The sequence below is a fragment of the Portunus trituberculatus genome, chromosome 50 (genome assembly GCF_017591435.1).
Source record: "Portunus trituberculatus isolate SZX2019 chromosome 50, ASM1759143v1, whole genome shotgun sequence".
NCBI lineage: Eukaryota > Metazoa > Arthropoda > Malacostraca > Decapoda > Portunidae > Portunus > Portunus trituberculatus.
In genome coordinates, this window is record NC_059304.1 from 14,968,893 (window position 1) to 14,983,892 (window position 15,000).

Sequence of the window (15,000 nt, forward strand, 5' to 3'; positions counted from 1 at the left end):
TTAATTAACACGAGTATCTGAAAGAGGAAGAGATTGGATTGAGGCGTGAGTAGCAGCAGCGAGCGTGGCAAAGAAGAGCTGCGGGTGAAGGTAGTGATGGTGGTGGTGGTGGTGGTGGTGGTGGAAGGGAAGAAGGGCAGAGGGCTGGTCTGTGCCCAACGCCCCATGGATCAGTGGTGCCACACTCCCTCTGCCCTCCCTGCTTCTCTCGCTGATATATGGAACAGGCAGCTCGGTCACGTCTTTCGGTGTCTCGTGCACACACACACACACACACACACACATGCGCGGCGGGCGCGCGTCAAGGTAGTCTTTCATTCAAGAAAAGAAAGTTGTCTAGATGTTCATTGGCGTGCCACATGCAGGGCGTCGTGCCGCAGCGAGAGGCGCCAAGAGGTGGTGATCGCCGCAGTGAGGACGATGCTTCGGGTCGCAGTATCCAGTGACACCATAACAGAGCAGCGACCAACCGCCCGCCCACTGTCCCACGCTCACCATGCACCACACTCAAAACATCACCCTCCCTTCCCTCCCCCCCTCCCCCCATCGCCAGCTGATGCCTCTCGCCCACCCGGCAGTGTTGCGCCTCCACACATCCCGATGAAGCAATGGAAGGCTGCGATGATACCAAAACCCAGTAGTCCTGGCGAAGATAAGGCGAATGAGACTTAATAATAATATACGTAGCGAGTGCTTCAGTGTCTGGCACCGGCAGGCTACCAGCGGCCGCCCACCACAACTTTCCAGGAGTTTCTCCGCCTCGCCTCCGGGTGTGTGTGGTCAGTCTGCCCATAGATCTGTAGGATAATGCATCGGAAGGCGTTTAGGTCTGGGAACTTTTCCGTGGATGTAGGAATAAGGCGCCTGGAGCCAGGTGTAGAGGGAGAGCGTGGCGAGGGGTGGCAGGCACGGGCACGAGGCGGAGTGCAGGTGTGCGCGTTGCCCGGCTGTGGGAACCCGCCTGTTCCCACGCTGCAGCCACATTCCGACACTCCCTGCCACACGCCGCCATCACTCTGCTTCTTATCATTGCTGTATTACGTTGTATTCATTAAACTTTCTTATCTATTTGTGGAATACATGTAGTTATGTTGCATTCACGACGGGTAGATAAGAGAATTGTTCCAGTAACTCTGGTGTGAGTATTTGTCCCCTGGACCTTCCTATTACGTCGTGGTAGGCGCTATCTGGCAACTGTCTGGGGCAGGGATATAAATACCGCGGTTCGTGGACGGAGTGACATACACTCGCTCTCTCTTTACCGGAGCTAGAACTGTGCCTTACACGCCTCCAGTGTTATACACGCCCACTGACACTATGGCGTCCACATACGAAGTGAATATCGAGGATGTTGAGCCCTTGTCCCGCACCTACCAGTACCGCAAGGTGATGAAGCCCATGCTGGAACGCAAACGACGGGCGCGCATCAACAAGTGCCTCGACGAACTCAAGGACCTGATGGTGGGTGCCCTCCAGTCCGAGGGCGAGACTATCACCAAGTTGGAGAAGGCGGACGTGCTCGAACTGACAGTGCGCCACCTGCGTAAGCTGAAGCAGCACCACGCCCTCGCTATCCCCTCCCACAGTCACCCACACGACAAGTTCCGTGCAGGTTTCACCCACTGCGCCAATGAAGTGTCTCGCTTCGTGACCTCAGTGCCTGGCGTCGACCTGCATGTGTCTACGCGCCTACTGTCACATCTGGGCGGCTGCATCACACAGCTGGACAAGATGACGGTGCCACAGCAATCCATCGCCGCTCCCATCACCCCTGCAGCCACCCCATCCTCCACGCCCACCACCACCACCATGGTGCCCATCACAGTTACAGTGCCGAGGGTCTACACACCGCCTGCCAGCCCGGAGACCAAGCCCAGCCCCACCACCACAACTAGTGTGTCTGTCGTGGTTTCTCCTCAGCCCACAGCAGTCAGCCCGAAGCCTCCCACCACACCACAGCCCACACCTCCAGTGTCGGGACGCGTCGGAGTGCCTTCGGGAAGTCCCATGTGGCGGCCGTGGTAAGCAGGTGTCGCCTCGCTCACCCATCAACCAGTACCTGAGTGCAGGCGCCCCACCCGCTGCTTCTTCCCGCCAGCCGTTCCACGAAGGGCGACGCGACTACATGACGAGAGGCGACGAGTGCGGCGCCCAGCCCAAGGGCAAAGCAGCCCGCCAGCAGCTACCCCGCGGGCGGCATCTGCCTCGCGCTGTGATACACTGTGATACTTGTCTTTCATGCAGAGCTAAATCCATATTTATTTTGTTATCTTGTTAATAAAACAGTCCCGAATGTATCCATGATTTTACATAATTCCTTTATAGTATATAAAAGATTTTGGGGAAGGAGGGAGGGGGGCAGAATTGGGTTTGAGTTAAGTAAAAAGGTCTGGTAATGCTGAGGAAATCCACACCAAGCAGTGAATTGGTGCATGCTACACACAGGTAACTAATATGGAAGGTGAAAGAACTTGCTGGGTGGAAGTTTAAATCCCCGCTGACGCACGTCACCCCCTGGCCGAGAGTTCCCGGAGGAGAGGCCGCGGGGGGACACCCGTGGCTGATTCGCCCTGCGTGTGGAGCTGATGGTGATGCAGCAAAGAACACCATCACCTCAGAGGAGAGTTTTATATAACAGTTAAAAGAGGAACCTGTCCCACAACCCATGGCAGAGCTGTGCACCACATGCTCTGATAGGAACACGGCCATCTGTACCTCTATAAACCGCCGTGATTTATATCCATTACACACCACACGTGCAGGTGTTACTCTGGTTGACTCTAGACGTTCACACGCAGTCCATATGTGGCTGTACTTAAATAACTTTAGGGTAGACTTCCCATAATAATGAAAACGGTGCATTCCATGACTTCACTTCTGTTACAGGAAATACTGTTCTTGATACGATGCATGAATTGTCACCAGTCACCTCTGCTTTCGACCCTTCAGAAGCCTACATGTCTATCCTATCACCTAGCAAGCTTTTATTCAGTACTCTGTAGCTCACTGTCAAAACCAGGTTCATACCATCCTGTCAGGCCTGAAACATTGTTGTTTTGAATGAATATAACGACTAAAAATGGGAGGAGGAGGAGGATGTGCTATACTCGTGGTCAGCAGGCCATCAGGTGGGATATAGTCGGTCGCCAGCCAGTCAGGTAGTCAAGGAGCCCCACCGGTCTGACTGGTCTGATAGTCTGTCCCGATGTTATCTACTGAAAAGATAGAAGATCACACACACACACACACACACACACACACACACACACACACACACACACACACACACGCTCTTAAGAAAGAAATAAGCCGAGATAAATCAGTAATTTCTCTGTGAATATTTTTGCTCCTACCATTACTTCTTGCGATGTAATTTCACAGTCGAAGGAAGACCCCAAGGATAATGGCAGGAGAGAGGAGGTTCTTAAGACGTTGGAAGGGAGGGAGAAGGAGGAGCAGGAGCAAGAGGAGGAGGAGGAGGGAGAGGTGAGAGTAGGAAAGGATGGGTGAGGCGCGGAGAGTATTGTAGCCATAAGGAGAACGAGAGAATGACGTACGGTAGGGATGTGGATGAGATTGACAACGAGAGATGCTATAGAGATTACTAAACAGAAAAATACGCTTCATTACTTAATAGAAAACGACACCAAGAAAATCACAAGCAGGACTAAGGTGCGGAAAATATATTCGTTACAGGTGCATTCCCTCATTACCTGCCCACCTGACGTGCTGCTCGCAATGACGCTTCGGACACACTTCCCGCTTGAAATCCTAACCCCCCACCTCCTCACCCGCCCTTCCCCCGCTTCCCTCCCCTTCAATTGGCGGGCGGGTAATGAGCATATCGCACCCCGCCCACCGGAACACCCCTTCCCCCGCGCGCCCTCTGCCTCCCACGCTCCGCAGTATCAATTTAAGACGCTGTGGGAAAAACCTCATGAATCTGTCTATGGGAAAACACCTGCTTAAGACGCATACTGGCTGGCCTTCATGCTACCCTCCCTCCTCCCTCCTCCCTCCTCCTACTCCCTCCCTTCGCGTCCCTTCTCCTCTCACCCCTTCCTCTCCTCTCCTGTCCCTCTCCCGGAGCCTGTTGCGGGTCGGGGGTGAGGGAGAGGGAGGGAGAGGCTGGTTTATAAACTGGTTGGTGATGGTGGTGGTGAGGAATTGAAGAAGAGGAGGCGACTCTCTGTGGATGCAAAACGACTTGTAGTGAGAGAGAGAGAGAGAGAGAGAGAGAGAGAGAGAGAGAGAGAGAGAGAGAGAGAGAGAGAGAGAGCAGCGGGTTTGGTGGTTATGCAGATTATTAGCAAGAGAAGAACAGGGAGGGAGAAAGTGGAGATGGCGGAGCAGGATTATACGTTCTTACTTGTGGAGGAGAGAGAAAAGAATGACGCCATTTAAAAAAGACTAAGACGGGAAACTAATAAAGGAAGGTGACTCACGAACATGAAGTAACGAACCATCCCCGGAAAAAGAGAGGGAAATATAAAAAGAGTGAAGGTTTGTAAGGGATGGAAAAATGGTTACGAGGGATTTAAAATTACCGTATAGATAATATATTTTTTTCTAACTTTACTACACTAAGCAAATAAAAAAAATGCAATACTAACAGAGGGAAATAATCTGTTGTTATAAACATTTATGGAGGCACGTAAGTTTGTTGGACTGCTTGTAAATGGAGACACTGTGTAGAGGTGGAGAAGAAAGATAGTGGAGGTGGAAGGGAGTTAGTGGACTGCAGGGTATAAGCATCGAGTCATTTGGCCTTCGTGGTAATGTTTGTTGGCAAGATAGTGTGTGGTTTGCGTATAAAGTAAGAGGAGAAGTGGAGCCACAGTGTTTAGGTGGAAGAGTAAGCATAGTGGAAGTGGAGGGGAGTTCTTAGACTACAGGGGGAGACACAGCGTTCCTTGGCCTTCGAGGTAATGGTGTCCTTCCCTCGTAAACGGATCAGGAAGTTCTTGCCTCCCTCAAATTAGAGCCAAGGTGGCGTGTGCGTCTCAAGGATGGGAAAGAGCTAGCAGGACCGGGAAAGACAGATGGACAGACAGACAGACAGACAGACAGACGGACAGAAAGACGGACGGACTGACTGACAGGCGGCTGAAGGGAATGAAAGAGTCGCAATGTTTGGAGATTATATGCATGTACCGGAAAAAAGAAGAAAAAATGCTCCCACAACCTCCTATTTTTTTTTTTTTTTAATGGGGAGAGAGAGAGAGAGAGAGAGAGAGAGAGAGAGGGAGAAGAGGAGAATGGGAGAGAAATATGATGAAAATTATAGACAAGACGAGATTTAAGAGAAGGAGGACAAGAACAAGTTAAAGGATCTATTTTTTTCCCCCTATAGTCCCTGCGTCCTGCCTCCCTCCTCACCTCACCTCCTTACCTCCTTGCCTCCCTCCTTCGCTCCTCACGCCATCCACCCCCTCCTCCCCCCTGACTCACACTCACGGACGAATGAATGGCGGAGGTCAGAGGGAGGAAGGGTCAGGTGGCGTGCATCCCGTTGGGGGTGAACTAAAGGAGGAGGAGGAGGAAGAGGAGGAGGAGGAGAAGGAGGAGGAGGAAGGCAGGTGATGGGAGAGGTGAGAAGGGGTCCCACGCCACCGCCACCTCTTGCTCAACACTCACTCAAGACCTTTTAAGATATTCGGACCTGGTGCCGCTGGAGTCATGAGCGTGGCTGTGTGTGCGGGGGGAGAGAGGGTGTCGAGCTAGGGGCTGAGAAAACAGGTGTGTGTAGGTGTGTTGGGGGAAGAAGCAAGAAACAGGTGTGTGTAAGTGTCTTTAGGGTGGAGGCAAGAAATCCTGTGTGTGTGTGTGTGTGTGTGTGTGTGTGTGTGTGTGTGTGTGTGTGTGTGTGTGTGTGTGTGTGTGTGTGTGTGTGTGTGTGTGTGTGTGTGTGTGCAGTACTACATGTATGACTGTCGGGAGGAAGGGGGCAAGGAAGCGGATGTTTGTGGGTGGGTACGAGTGTGAATGTTGAGGTCGAAAAGAGAAAAGAAAAAACTACTTGTATTGGGTGGGAGGGAGCAAATGGGCGTGTGTGGGCGTAAGTGTAGTGTATGAATGTCGTGGGGGTCGTGAAAGAAAAAAAAAGAAACTGCATATGCTTGGTGAAAGGATTGTGTAACGGGTGTGTGTGTGTGTTTGTGTGTGTGTGTGTGTGCGTGCGTGTGAGTGCGTGGGAAGGTTAATTTGAGTTTCTCGTATACATTTCGTCTGAAGAACCAACAAACCAACACACACAAAGCACACGTTGTATAATGCAGTGACGTAATGGTTTAAATTAGTGGCGGGAAGGAAGGTTTAAACAGAGGAATGCAGTGTTTTAGGCTCATCGCAGGTAAAACGTCAACAAGCACACCTGAAGACTCACCGCGAAACGAGACTCGTGACCCACAATGAAACAAAAACAAAAGAACAAGAGAGTGAAGAAAAATCCACACATTTAACTGGCAATGAATGGAACTCAGGAGGGCGCAAGAAAAATACGGAGGAAAGAAGACTGACAGATTGGAGAGAGAGAGAGAGAGAGAGAGAGAGAGAGAGAGAGAGAGAGAGAGAGAGAGAGAGAGAGAGAGAGAGAGAGAGAGAGATAACAGACGGACAAACTAGGAAACAGACAGAAATGCAGACAGGAAGGAGAAAAAAAATCTGACACACACACACACACACACACACACACACACACACACACACACACACACACACACACACACATACACAACGCTGAACACCCAAACAAACAGTGGTAAGAACCTAGATGGACGGACTGATGGACGGGAGGGAAGGGGAGAAGGACGAGAGAAGGGAACGAGTGGAGAGCGAGGGAGGGAAGGAGTAGGGAGAGAGGGAGAGGGGAAGGGAGAGGCAGGCGTGTGTGGCGAAGGAGAACGTTCCGTGATGGCGCCCTTCCTTGCTGAACGCCTCCGTGGGAACGTCTTGGAGTCTCCTGCTATGGGAACACACCTGTCCCGCGAGGCCACACCTGGGGGGGCTGCGGGAGACTTCACACGCGTATGCACACACACACACACGCACTCACATGGATACGCAAAGGAATTTAAAATGAGTGAGCTGGTGAGATTTGCTTTTTTGTTTCCATTTTGATTCTTATTGTAGTTCTTTCTTAATTTATTGTTGTTGTTGTCGTTGTTGTTATTGTTGTTGTTGTCGTTGTTGTTGTTGTTGTTGTTGTTGTTGTTGTTGTTGTTGTTGTTCTTGAAGTGAGTAAAGTTTTGAAGGTTAATAGTTTGTGTCTAAATTCCAGTCCTTTTGTTTCTATTGGTGAATCTCTGTAGTACCTCTCTCTCTCTCTCTCTCTCTCTCTCTCTCTCTCTCTCTCTCTCTCTCTCTCTCTCTCTCTCTCTCTCTCTCTCTCTCTCTCTCTCTCTCTCTCTCTCTCTCTCTCATAAATCACCTCCGCTTCATTTGTCGTTTATTTCCACTACAATGAATCCAAAAGAAGATTCCATCCGTGGTCTCTCTCTCTCTCTCTCTCTCTCTCTCTCTCTCTCTCTCTCTCTCTCTCTCTCTCTCTCTCTCTCTCTCCTCTAAAGGTTATTTTGCGGGTCACTTCATCCAGGTAGTCTCTGCTATGCCCTCTCACCTTTCTCTCTCTCTCTCTCTCTCTCTCTCTCTCTCTCTCTCTCTCTCTCTCTCTCTCTCTCTCTCTGACATCCTCCTCCTCCTCCTCCTCCTCCTCCTCCTCCTCTCTCCGGTCTTCCCTTCCTTCCTTCCCTCCTCCTGTGCCTTCCTTTCAGTGGGTCTACCTGTGTTTGTTCCGCTAATTAAGGTCACCTGAAGAAGTCACGTCTCAGATCATCTAGAGAGACTTCCAGACCACCCACTGTCTTATTCTTCCTTCTTCGCTGCCTTCTATCGTCACCACCGTCACCACCTCCGTCACCATCGCCGCCACATCACCACCACCATTACTTCTTAGTTTTCCTTCTCATCCTTATTTTTTTTCTCATTTTTTAGGCGTATTTCATATTTTTGGTGTATTTTTTCTTTATATTTCTCGTTTCATATTATTTTTTACTTTTTCGTTTTCCTGTTTTTTTTTTTTTGCGTTTGTCTTGTATTTTTCTCAGTTTTTCTATTTTTTTTTTACGTCTCTTTTTCTTCCATCATCACAATCACCTGACACCTTTTTATTTTTTTTTCCTCCTTCCATCCTCCACTAATTCTTCCCCTCCTCCTCCTCTTCCTCCTCCTCCTCCTCCTCCTCCTCCTCTTTCTGCTCCTTCATAGTCCCCTTTCCTCTTGTTCCACTAGCTTGATTTCTTTTCTTTTCGTCATGCCCCCTTCACTGTCTCTTCTCTTCCTCCTCCTATTCTTCCTCTTCTTCCTCTTTTCTTCTTTCATCATCTTCTTCTTCTTCTTCTTCTTCTTCTCCTCCTCCTCCTCCTCCTTTTCCTACCTTCCTACCTACCTACCTACCTACCTACCTCTGCCTATCAATCACAATTCGTCTCGAGGCAAATGAATATGTTCAGTAGTAGTAAATAACCAGGTACTCAATTAGAAGCCAGGAGTGTGACCCAACGAAGGAAAATCGGGAGAGTTAAGCAAAATATTCCACGCTAATAACGGAGATAAGATTGACAGAAACACAGGAACACAAAGGATGGAGAACAGGGGAATGAAAGTTGAGGCAAAGGGGAAAAGAAATAAGGTAAAGGATGCAAAGTAAGAAATGGGGGAATGCGAGAGAGAGAGGGATGGAGAGAGAGAGAGAAAGAGAGGGAGAGAGACGATGAGGAAAAGAAAAGAGAGAAATGTGTTGATGGTGGAAATTAGGAGAAAGGAGGAAAAGTACGTGAATTTTGTGCATGATTTAAGTAATGTTTTAATTTTTACGTTTTTTTTTTTTTTAATGTGTTCTTGATTTTTATTTATTTATTTATTTTTCTTGAAGAGGATGAAAATTGGAAAAGAAGAAAGTAAGTGCGTGATTTTGTGCTTTAAGATAAAAGTGATGTTTTAGTTTTTGTGTTTTTTCTGATGTATTTTTCTTTTTCTTTCTTTCTTTCTTCTCTTCCGTGTTTTTTTTTTCTTTTCTCTCTCATTTGCATATTTTCCCTCGTATGGCATTTCCTCCACTCTCTTGAATCTGGTGGAGCAGTTTTTTTTTCTTTCCATTTCTATATATATCGCAGCTCCTCTTCCGTTTACCCTTTTTATCGTAATCTCTCTCTCTCTCTCTCTCTCTCTCTCTCTCTCTCTCTCTGCCCCTTAATCTATATTTTTTTTCACTCATTCTAAATTTCATGTCATTTTTAATCTATTTATATCCCAGTTCGTCACTCCTTCTCTCCCTCTCTTACTCCATCATTGTACCCTTTGCTCTCCCCCCCCAACCACTTCACCATGTCGGGCGGGGGCGGTCAGGAGGGGTCAGGTGTCGGGGGGTGGAGGGGAGAAGCCGGAAGGAAATGGGTATAAGTTGCCTCGTCCTTTACACCCACGACACCCACACACTCAAGAATGTCTCCCATTACTCCCATGACCGACCTTCCTCACCCTTAATATGTCACTCCAGCTCTCTCTCTCTCTCTCTCTCTCTCTCTCTCTCTCTCATTTTCGCCTTCCTGCTGGTTTAATTTCTGTTGATCTTTTTATCTGTCTTCTATCTATCTATCTATCTATCCATCTATCTTTCTATCTATTTATCTATCTCTCTCTATCTATCTATCTATCTATTTATCTATCTCTCTCTCTCTATTTATCTACCTTTCTATCTATCTATCTATCTATCTATCTATCTATCTATCTATGCATTTATCAGTTTATCTTCTTCCTGTTTCTTTATCCACACATTCACTAAAGAACTCTCTCTCTCTCTCTCTCTCTCTCTCTCTCTCTCTCTCTCTCTCTCTCTCTCTCTCTCTCTCTCTCTCTGGTATCTGAGCGACGCGGGTGTGTGAGCGATAAGGAATCAGTGTGAGGCTCAGTGTCGGGCCAGCGTTCGGAACCACAAATAGCAGGTTGCCGGGCCGTCAACACGAACTGAATGGGAGACGACGAGCAGCGGCCAGTCAGTCCTCCTGCCTCACCACAACGGACGTTCCCACAGGCGGCGGCACGAGAGAGAGAGAGAGAGAGAGAGAGAGAGAGAGAGAGAGAGAGAGAGAGAGAGAAAGTTAAGGGTATTGCATTGTTTAACTAGTAAATGATACGTGGAAAGAGAAACAGGAAAATAGATAGATAGATAGAAATTAAGCCAACAGGAAGAAAAAACTCAGAGAGAGAGAGAGAGAGAGAGAGAGAGAGAGAGAGAGAGAGAGAGAGAGAGGTGGTCGTGGGTGGGATGTTAGAGGAGCAGGAAGGTGTGTGTGTGTGTGTGTGTGTGTGTGTGTGTGTGTGTGTGTGTGTGTGTGTGCGTGCGTGTGTGTGCGTGTGTGTGTGTGTTTGTGTATCATTTCTCCTGGTCTTTTTTTTTTCTACCTTTTCCTTCCTCGGGTCGTCAGTCATATGGTTGAGGGTCATCTCTGGCTGCTTTTTTCTCCCACTCCCTCTCACTCTTTCTGTGTGAGTGACTGACGGTCCCACCCACCTACAAGACACCCCATCCCACACCCACCACCCCTCCTTGTCCTGCCAGAGATCCTCCTAGTCCTGTTCCGGAAATGTTTCGTAGGTAATACAGAAAAGGCTCTATTTCCCCTCCTTTCCGCCCTCACCTTCCCCTCCTCCTCCTCTTCCTCTTCCTCCTCCTTCTCTCCCAAAAAGGGCCTTTTAGCGGCGGCGATGAATGGATCTGTCTAATTTGCATACGCCTCTCCCTTCCTCCCCATAGCGCCTCGTCTCCATTCACTTCTTTCGGGGTGCTGTGTGGGAGGCGGGGGCGAAGATGGAGACTGCCACATGGGGGTCTTCTCTTCTCCTGAGGGTGTGGCTTCCTTTCATCCTGCCCTTGTGAAGCCTGGATATGTTTCCGCCCCCTTCCTGCCATCCTGTGCCCTTCTCGCCTCCCGCTGCCCGTTCCCTGTCTCTCTCCGTCCGCTGTCATCATTCTGCACGCCCGTAGCACAAGATGGCGAGCGTGGAACATAGCGGGAAGGAGAAGGAGAAGGAGGAGGTGAGGGGGAGGAAAGGCGGGCTAGCGGGGGAGGCGGAGGAGGAGGAGCAGGGGGCTGGGAGGTGATTAAGCGAGGCAGGTACCGCGGCCCACTACCTGTTGCTCTCGCTTCCTGTCTTAACGGAGGTTCCCACGCTCGCACAAGCCAGGCATGCGCGGGGCGGGGCGGCGGCGGCGGCGGTGGAGGCGATGACGGTGTTGGCGATGGCGGTGGTGGAGAAAGGAGAGGGGAGAGCATGTGTATGTATGTGTGTGTGTGTGTGTGTGACTGAGAGCATGTTGTCGAGTATAACGCAGTGCACGTCCCCTTACCGCTTGATATATTGCGTGGTTGCGTAGGCTTCTGGGGCACCCTTACCCCTCTTCCCCCCCTTCCCACCCTCTTCCTCACCCTGACCACCCTCATGTCCGCCCCTATACCCCGAACTACTACCACCACTACTACCACCATCATCATCACCGCCATGCCACCTCCTCTGCACCACATGTTCGCTGTATAACTTCTTTTACACACTCACACACACACACACACACACACACACACACACACACACACACACACACACACACACACACACACACACACTTGTTTTTTTGTCCACAGTTCACTTCAGCGGGTTATTTTCTCCCTTGGTCGTCACGGCGCTAAGTGCAGGTTATACAAACGCTCAGTGAGAAGGGTCGGGCGCGAAGAGTGGACGGCCCTCTGCTGTTACTCTTTGTTCTGTTTTTTATGTTCTTGTTTGCCCCTCGAGAGTGTTGTGAAGGCAAGTGGGAGGAAGGAGGGCTAGGAGGGAAGGAGGGAGGGAGAGGAGAGAAGAGAGAGGAAGGGAGAGAGGGGGAGGCGAAAATGGAGGCATGGGAAAGGGAGGAAGAGGCGGTGGAGGTGGAAGAAAAGGTGGTGGGGTGCGTGTGTGTGGAATACGAGGTGGTGGCGTGAGGGCTGACTCAGGACCACAAGTTCTCAGCAGATTGAAAAGGAGGTCGTGAGTCACACCCTCCTGACGATGCAGTACTCATCCGCCTCACTGCTGACGTGATTCACTGAAGAGGCCGAACCTGCCCCGGTCAGCAGGGCGGCGACAGGAGGGTCAGGGGAGGGTACCTTGCTTAGGAGGCGAAAACCAGTTGGTGGTGATCATACAACTGACACTCAATTGTTTTAAAACGCACACCTCTCCCACCACGTCAGCGCCACATTCACTGCCTAACAGTCTCAGGTGCGGCGCTCGTGGTGTTTTTGTTGTCTGCTAGCGTTGTTTTAGTTCTTGCTCCGGTGTAGGTATGCGTGGTTGTCGTGTCTTCTAAAGTATACAATTCGTTGTGTAGCTTTCCACACACCTACCAAAATACTGCTATTTTCTGATTCTTTCCTTGTTTTCATGGAGTCATTTTCCATTTGTATCACGTTAGAATTGTCCTCTCCCTCCTTTTTATATGTAAGTTAAGTTTTGTGGGTTGAAATGATTGAGTGAGAGAGAGAGAGAGAGAGGCGCTCGGTGATAAATAAGTAAAATATTCCTACAGTTATCTTGCCTATTGAATATTTCTTTAGCGTCGTTGAATATTGCAAGACTGCTTTTTAAGACGTTAGTTTAGATTGTACTTTTATAAATCGAACTTTCTCTCGAATATAATCACTTCCTAAACTGATTTGAGATGATCTTATTCTCTCTCTCTCTCTCTCTCTCTCTCTCTCTCTCTCTCTCTCTCTCTCTCTCTCTCTCTCTCTCTCTCTCTCTCTCTCTCTCTCTCTCTCTCTCTCTCTCTCTCTCTCTCTCTCTCTCTCTCTCTCTCTCTCTCTCTCTCTCTCTGCACATAGGAATTGAAGAGAAAGGGAAGACAGCACACGGTGTCCCTGACTTAATCGAGCAAGCTGAACAGAAACTTGCCAGCCAGTCATCCAATATGTCATCCATTCCCTCTTTCTTCTCCTCTCCTTCTTCTCCTCATCCAACTCCTCGACCTCATTGTCTTCTTCGTCTTCCTCTTCTTTCACCATCAACAACACCTTCTCCTCCTCCTCCTTCTTCATCTTCTTCTTTTTCTCTCTTTTCTTCTCCTTCTTCTTTTTCTTCTTCTTCTTCTTCTTCTTCTTCTTCTTCTTCTTCTTCTTCTTCTTCTTCTTCTTCTTCTTCTTCTTCTTCTTCTTCTTCTTTTTCTTCTTCTTTTTCTTCTTCTTCATCCATCCTCCTGAAATCACTGTTTTCGTTTGGGGTCCTCAGCTGTCACCACCACCACCACCACCACCATCACCTCCTCTTCGTACCTCTCTTCATCCTCCTCCATCACCTCCTTCTTCCAGAACAAGAGGCACCATCCGCTGACAAATAAGTAATCAGTGTCGCCAGCGGAGTCACGGACGGCAGAGGGAAGCAGGGAGGGAGGGAGAGAGAAGGAAGGAGGGGGAAGGAGGGAGAGAAGGAGCTAGCGTGCACCTTGAGTGACCCGCGTGAGACTGTCTTGAAGGTCCTCCCGCCTGGCTGGGGTGGGAACCGGGGGGCGCCTGGGAAACTGGAGGAGCAATGGGGGAGAGGGAAGGGGGAGAGCAGTGGTGGTGGGAAACACGTGGCAGAGAGGTTTTTAGGGGGAGGGGGAAGTGTGGGGATTGGTGGGAAGAGACGGGGTCGTGCGTGTGCGTGGCTGTGGCTGCGGTGGTGGTGCTGGTGGCGTCGGTCGGTGGTGGTGGAGGTGGAGCTGCCGCAGAAAAGTTGGTTGGGGAAAGTTACAGGCGAGGAAAATACGTACTTGCTTGCTTGCTTGCTTGCTTGCTTACCTGCTTGCTTACATCGCGGGAAGGTGCACTTAAATAGAGAACGTGAGAGAGATGGTAAATGTCAAAGAGAGAAGAAAGATACCAAACGTGAGGTAAGAGGAGTCAAATGAGGAGGAACTGAACAGGAGAAAAGCGAGGAAAGGAAAGGAAAGAGGCGAATTCGGTACTACATTTCACAAAAGGAAAGGATTACGTAAGAATAGGAGGATGAGGCAGGATAGGAGAGAAACTTGTGAAAGAAGGTGAAAAGGAAGAGGCGAAAGTAAAGTGGAAAGAAAGAAAAAATTAAATAAAAAGAGGAAGAAGACCAAAACAAGAAGAGGAAGAGCAGAATTTTAGAAGTGTACATTAATAAGAAAGGAGGAAAAAGACAAACTGAAGAGCAAAAAAAAAAAAAAAAGAAGAAGAAGAAGGAGGAGTCGAGTATGAAGAGAACAAAGAGGAGGTGAAACTTGAAGAAAACAATTGCAAAAGAAAGAAAGAGAAAGAGACAAACTGAGGAGACAAAACAAAGGGAAGGGAAAGAAAAAAAAAATAAGAAAAGGAAGATCAAGAGGAATAGAAGAGAAGAAGTCTGGAAAGAAAAAAAAAATAGATGTACTCGTAGAAGGAAGAACAAGGATGACACAAAACGAAGGGAAGTGGAAAAGTGTTGGATAAAGTGGAGAAGAAGAGGACGGGAAAAAAGATAAAGAAAAATGTCAAAACTCCTCTTCTGTTCCACGTAAGAAGCAAAAAATGATCGGATCGTACAGAGAGGCAATATTTTACTTTTCGAAGACGAGTTGTCTATCCAAGGAGGACGTCTCTCTCTCTCTCTCTCTCTCTCTCTCTCTCTCTCTCTCTCTCTCTCTCTCTCTCTCTCTCTCTCTCTCTCTCTCTCTCTCTCTCTCTCTCTCTCTCTCTCTCTCTCTCTTCTCTCTCTCAACATCTCTCTCTCTCTCTCTCTCTCTCTCTCTCTCTCTTCTCTCTCTCTCTCTCTCTCTCTCTCTCTCTCTCTCTCTCTCTCTCTCTCTCTCTCTCTCTCTCTCTCTCTCTCTCTCTCTCTCTCTCTCTCTCTCTCTCTCTCTCTCTCTCTCTCTCTCTCTCTCTCTCTCTCTCTCTCTCTCTCTCTCTCTCTCTCTCTCTC

At 48.9% G+C, this 15,000-nt stretch overlaps 2 protein-coding genes across 4 annotated transcripts in view; both read left to right on the forward strand.

Annotated features, from left to right (window-relative positions):
* The window catches only part of LOC123499517, a 418,310-nt gene that overhangs the window by 320,227 nt on the left and 83,083 nt on the right, over nt 1-15,000 (forward strand). The window lies entirely within an intron of this gene.
* On the forward strand, nt 215-2,297 carry LOC123499515 (enhancer of split mbeta protein-like). The gene has a single exon (XM_045247572.1). It carries the CDS (start codon nt 1,318-1,320, stop codon nt 2,023-2,025), a length of 708 nt encoding a protein of 235 aa, XP_045103507.1. The 5' UTR covers nt 215-1,317; the 3' UTR covers nt 2,026-2,297.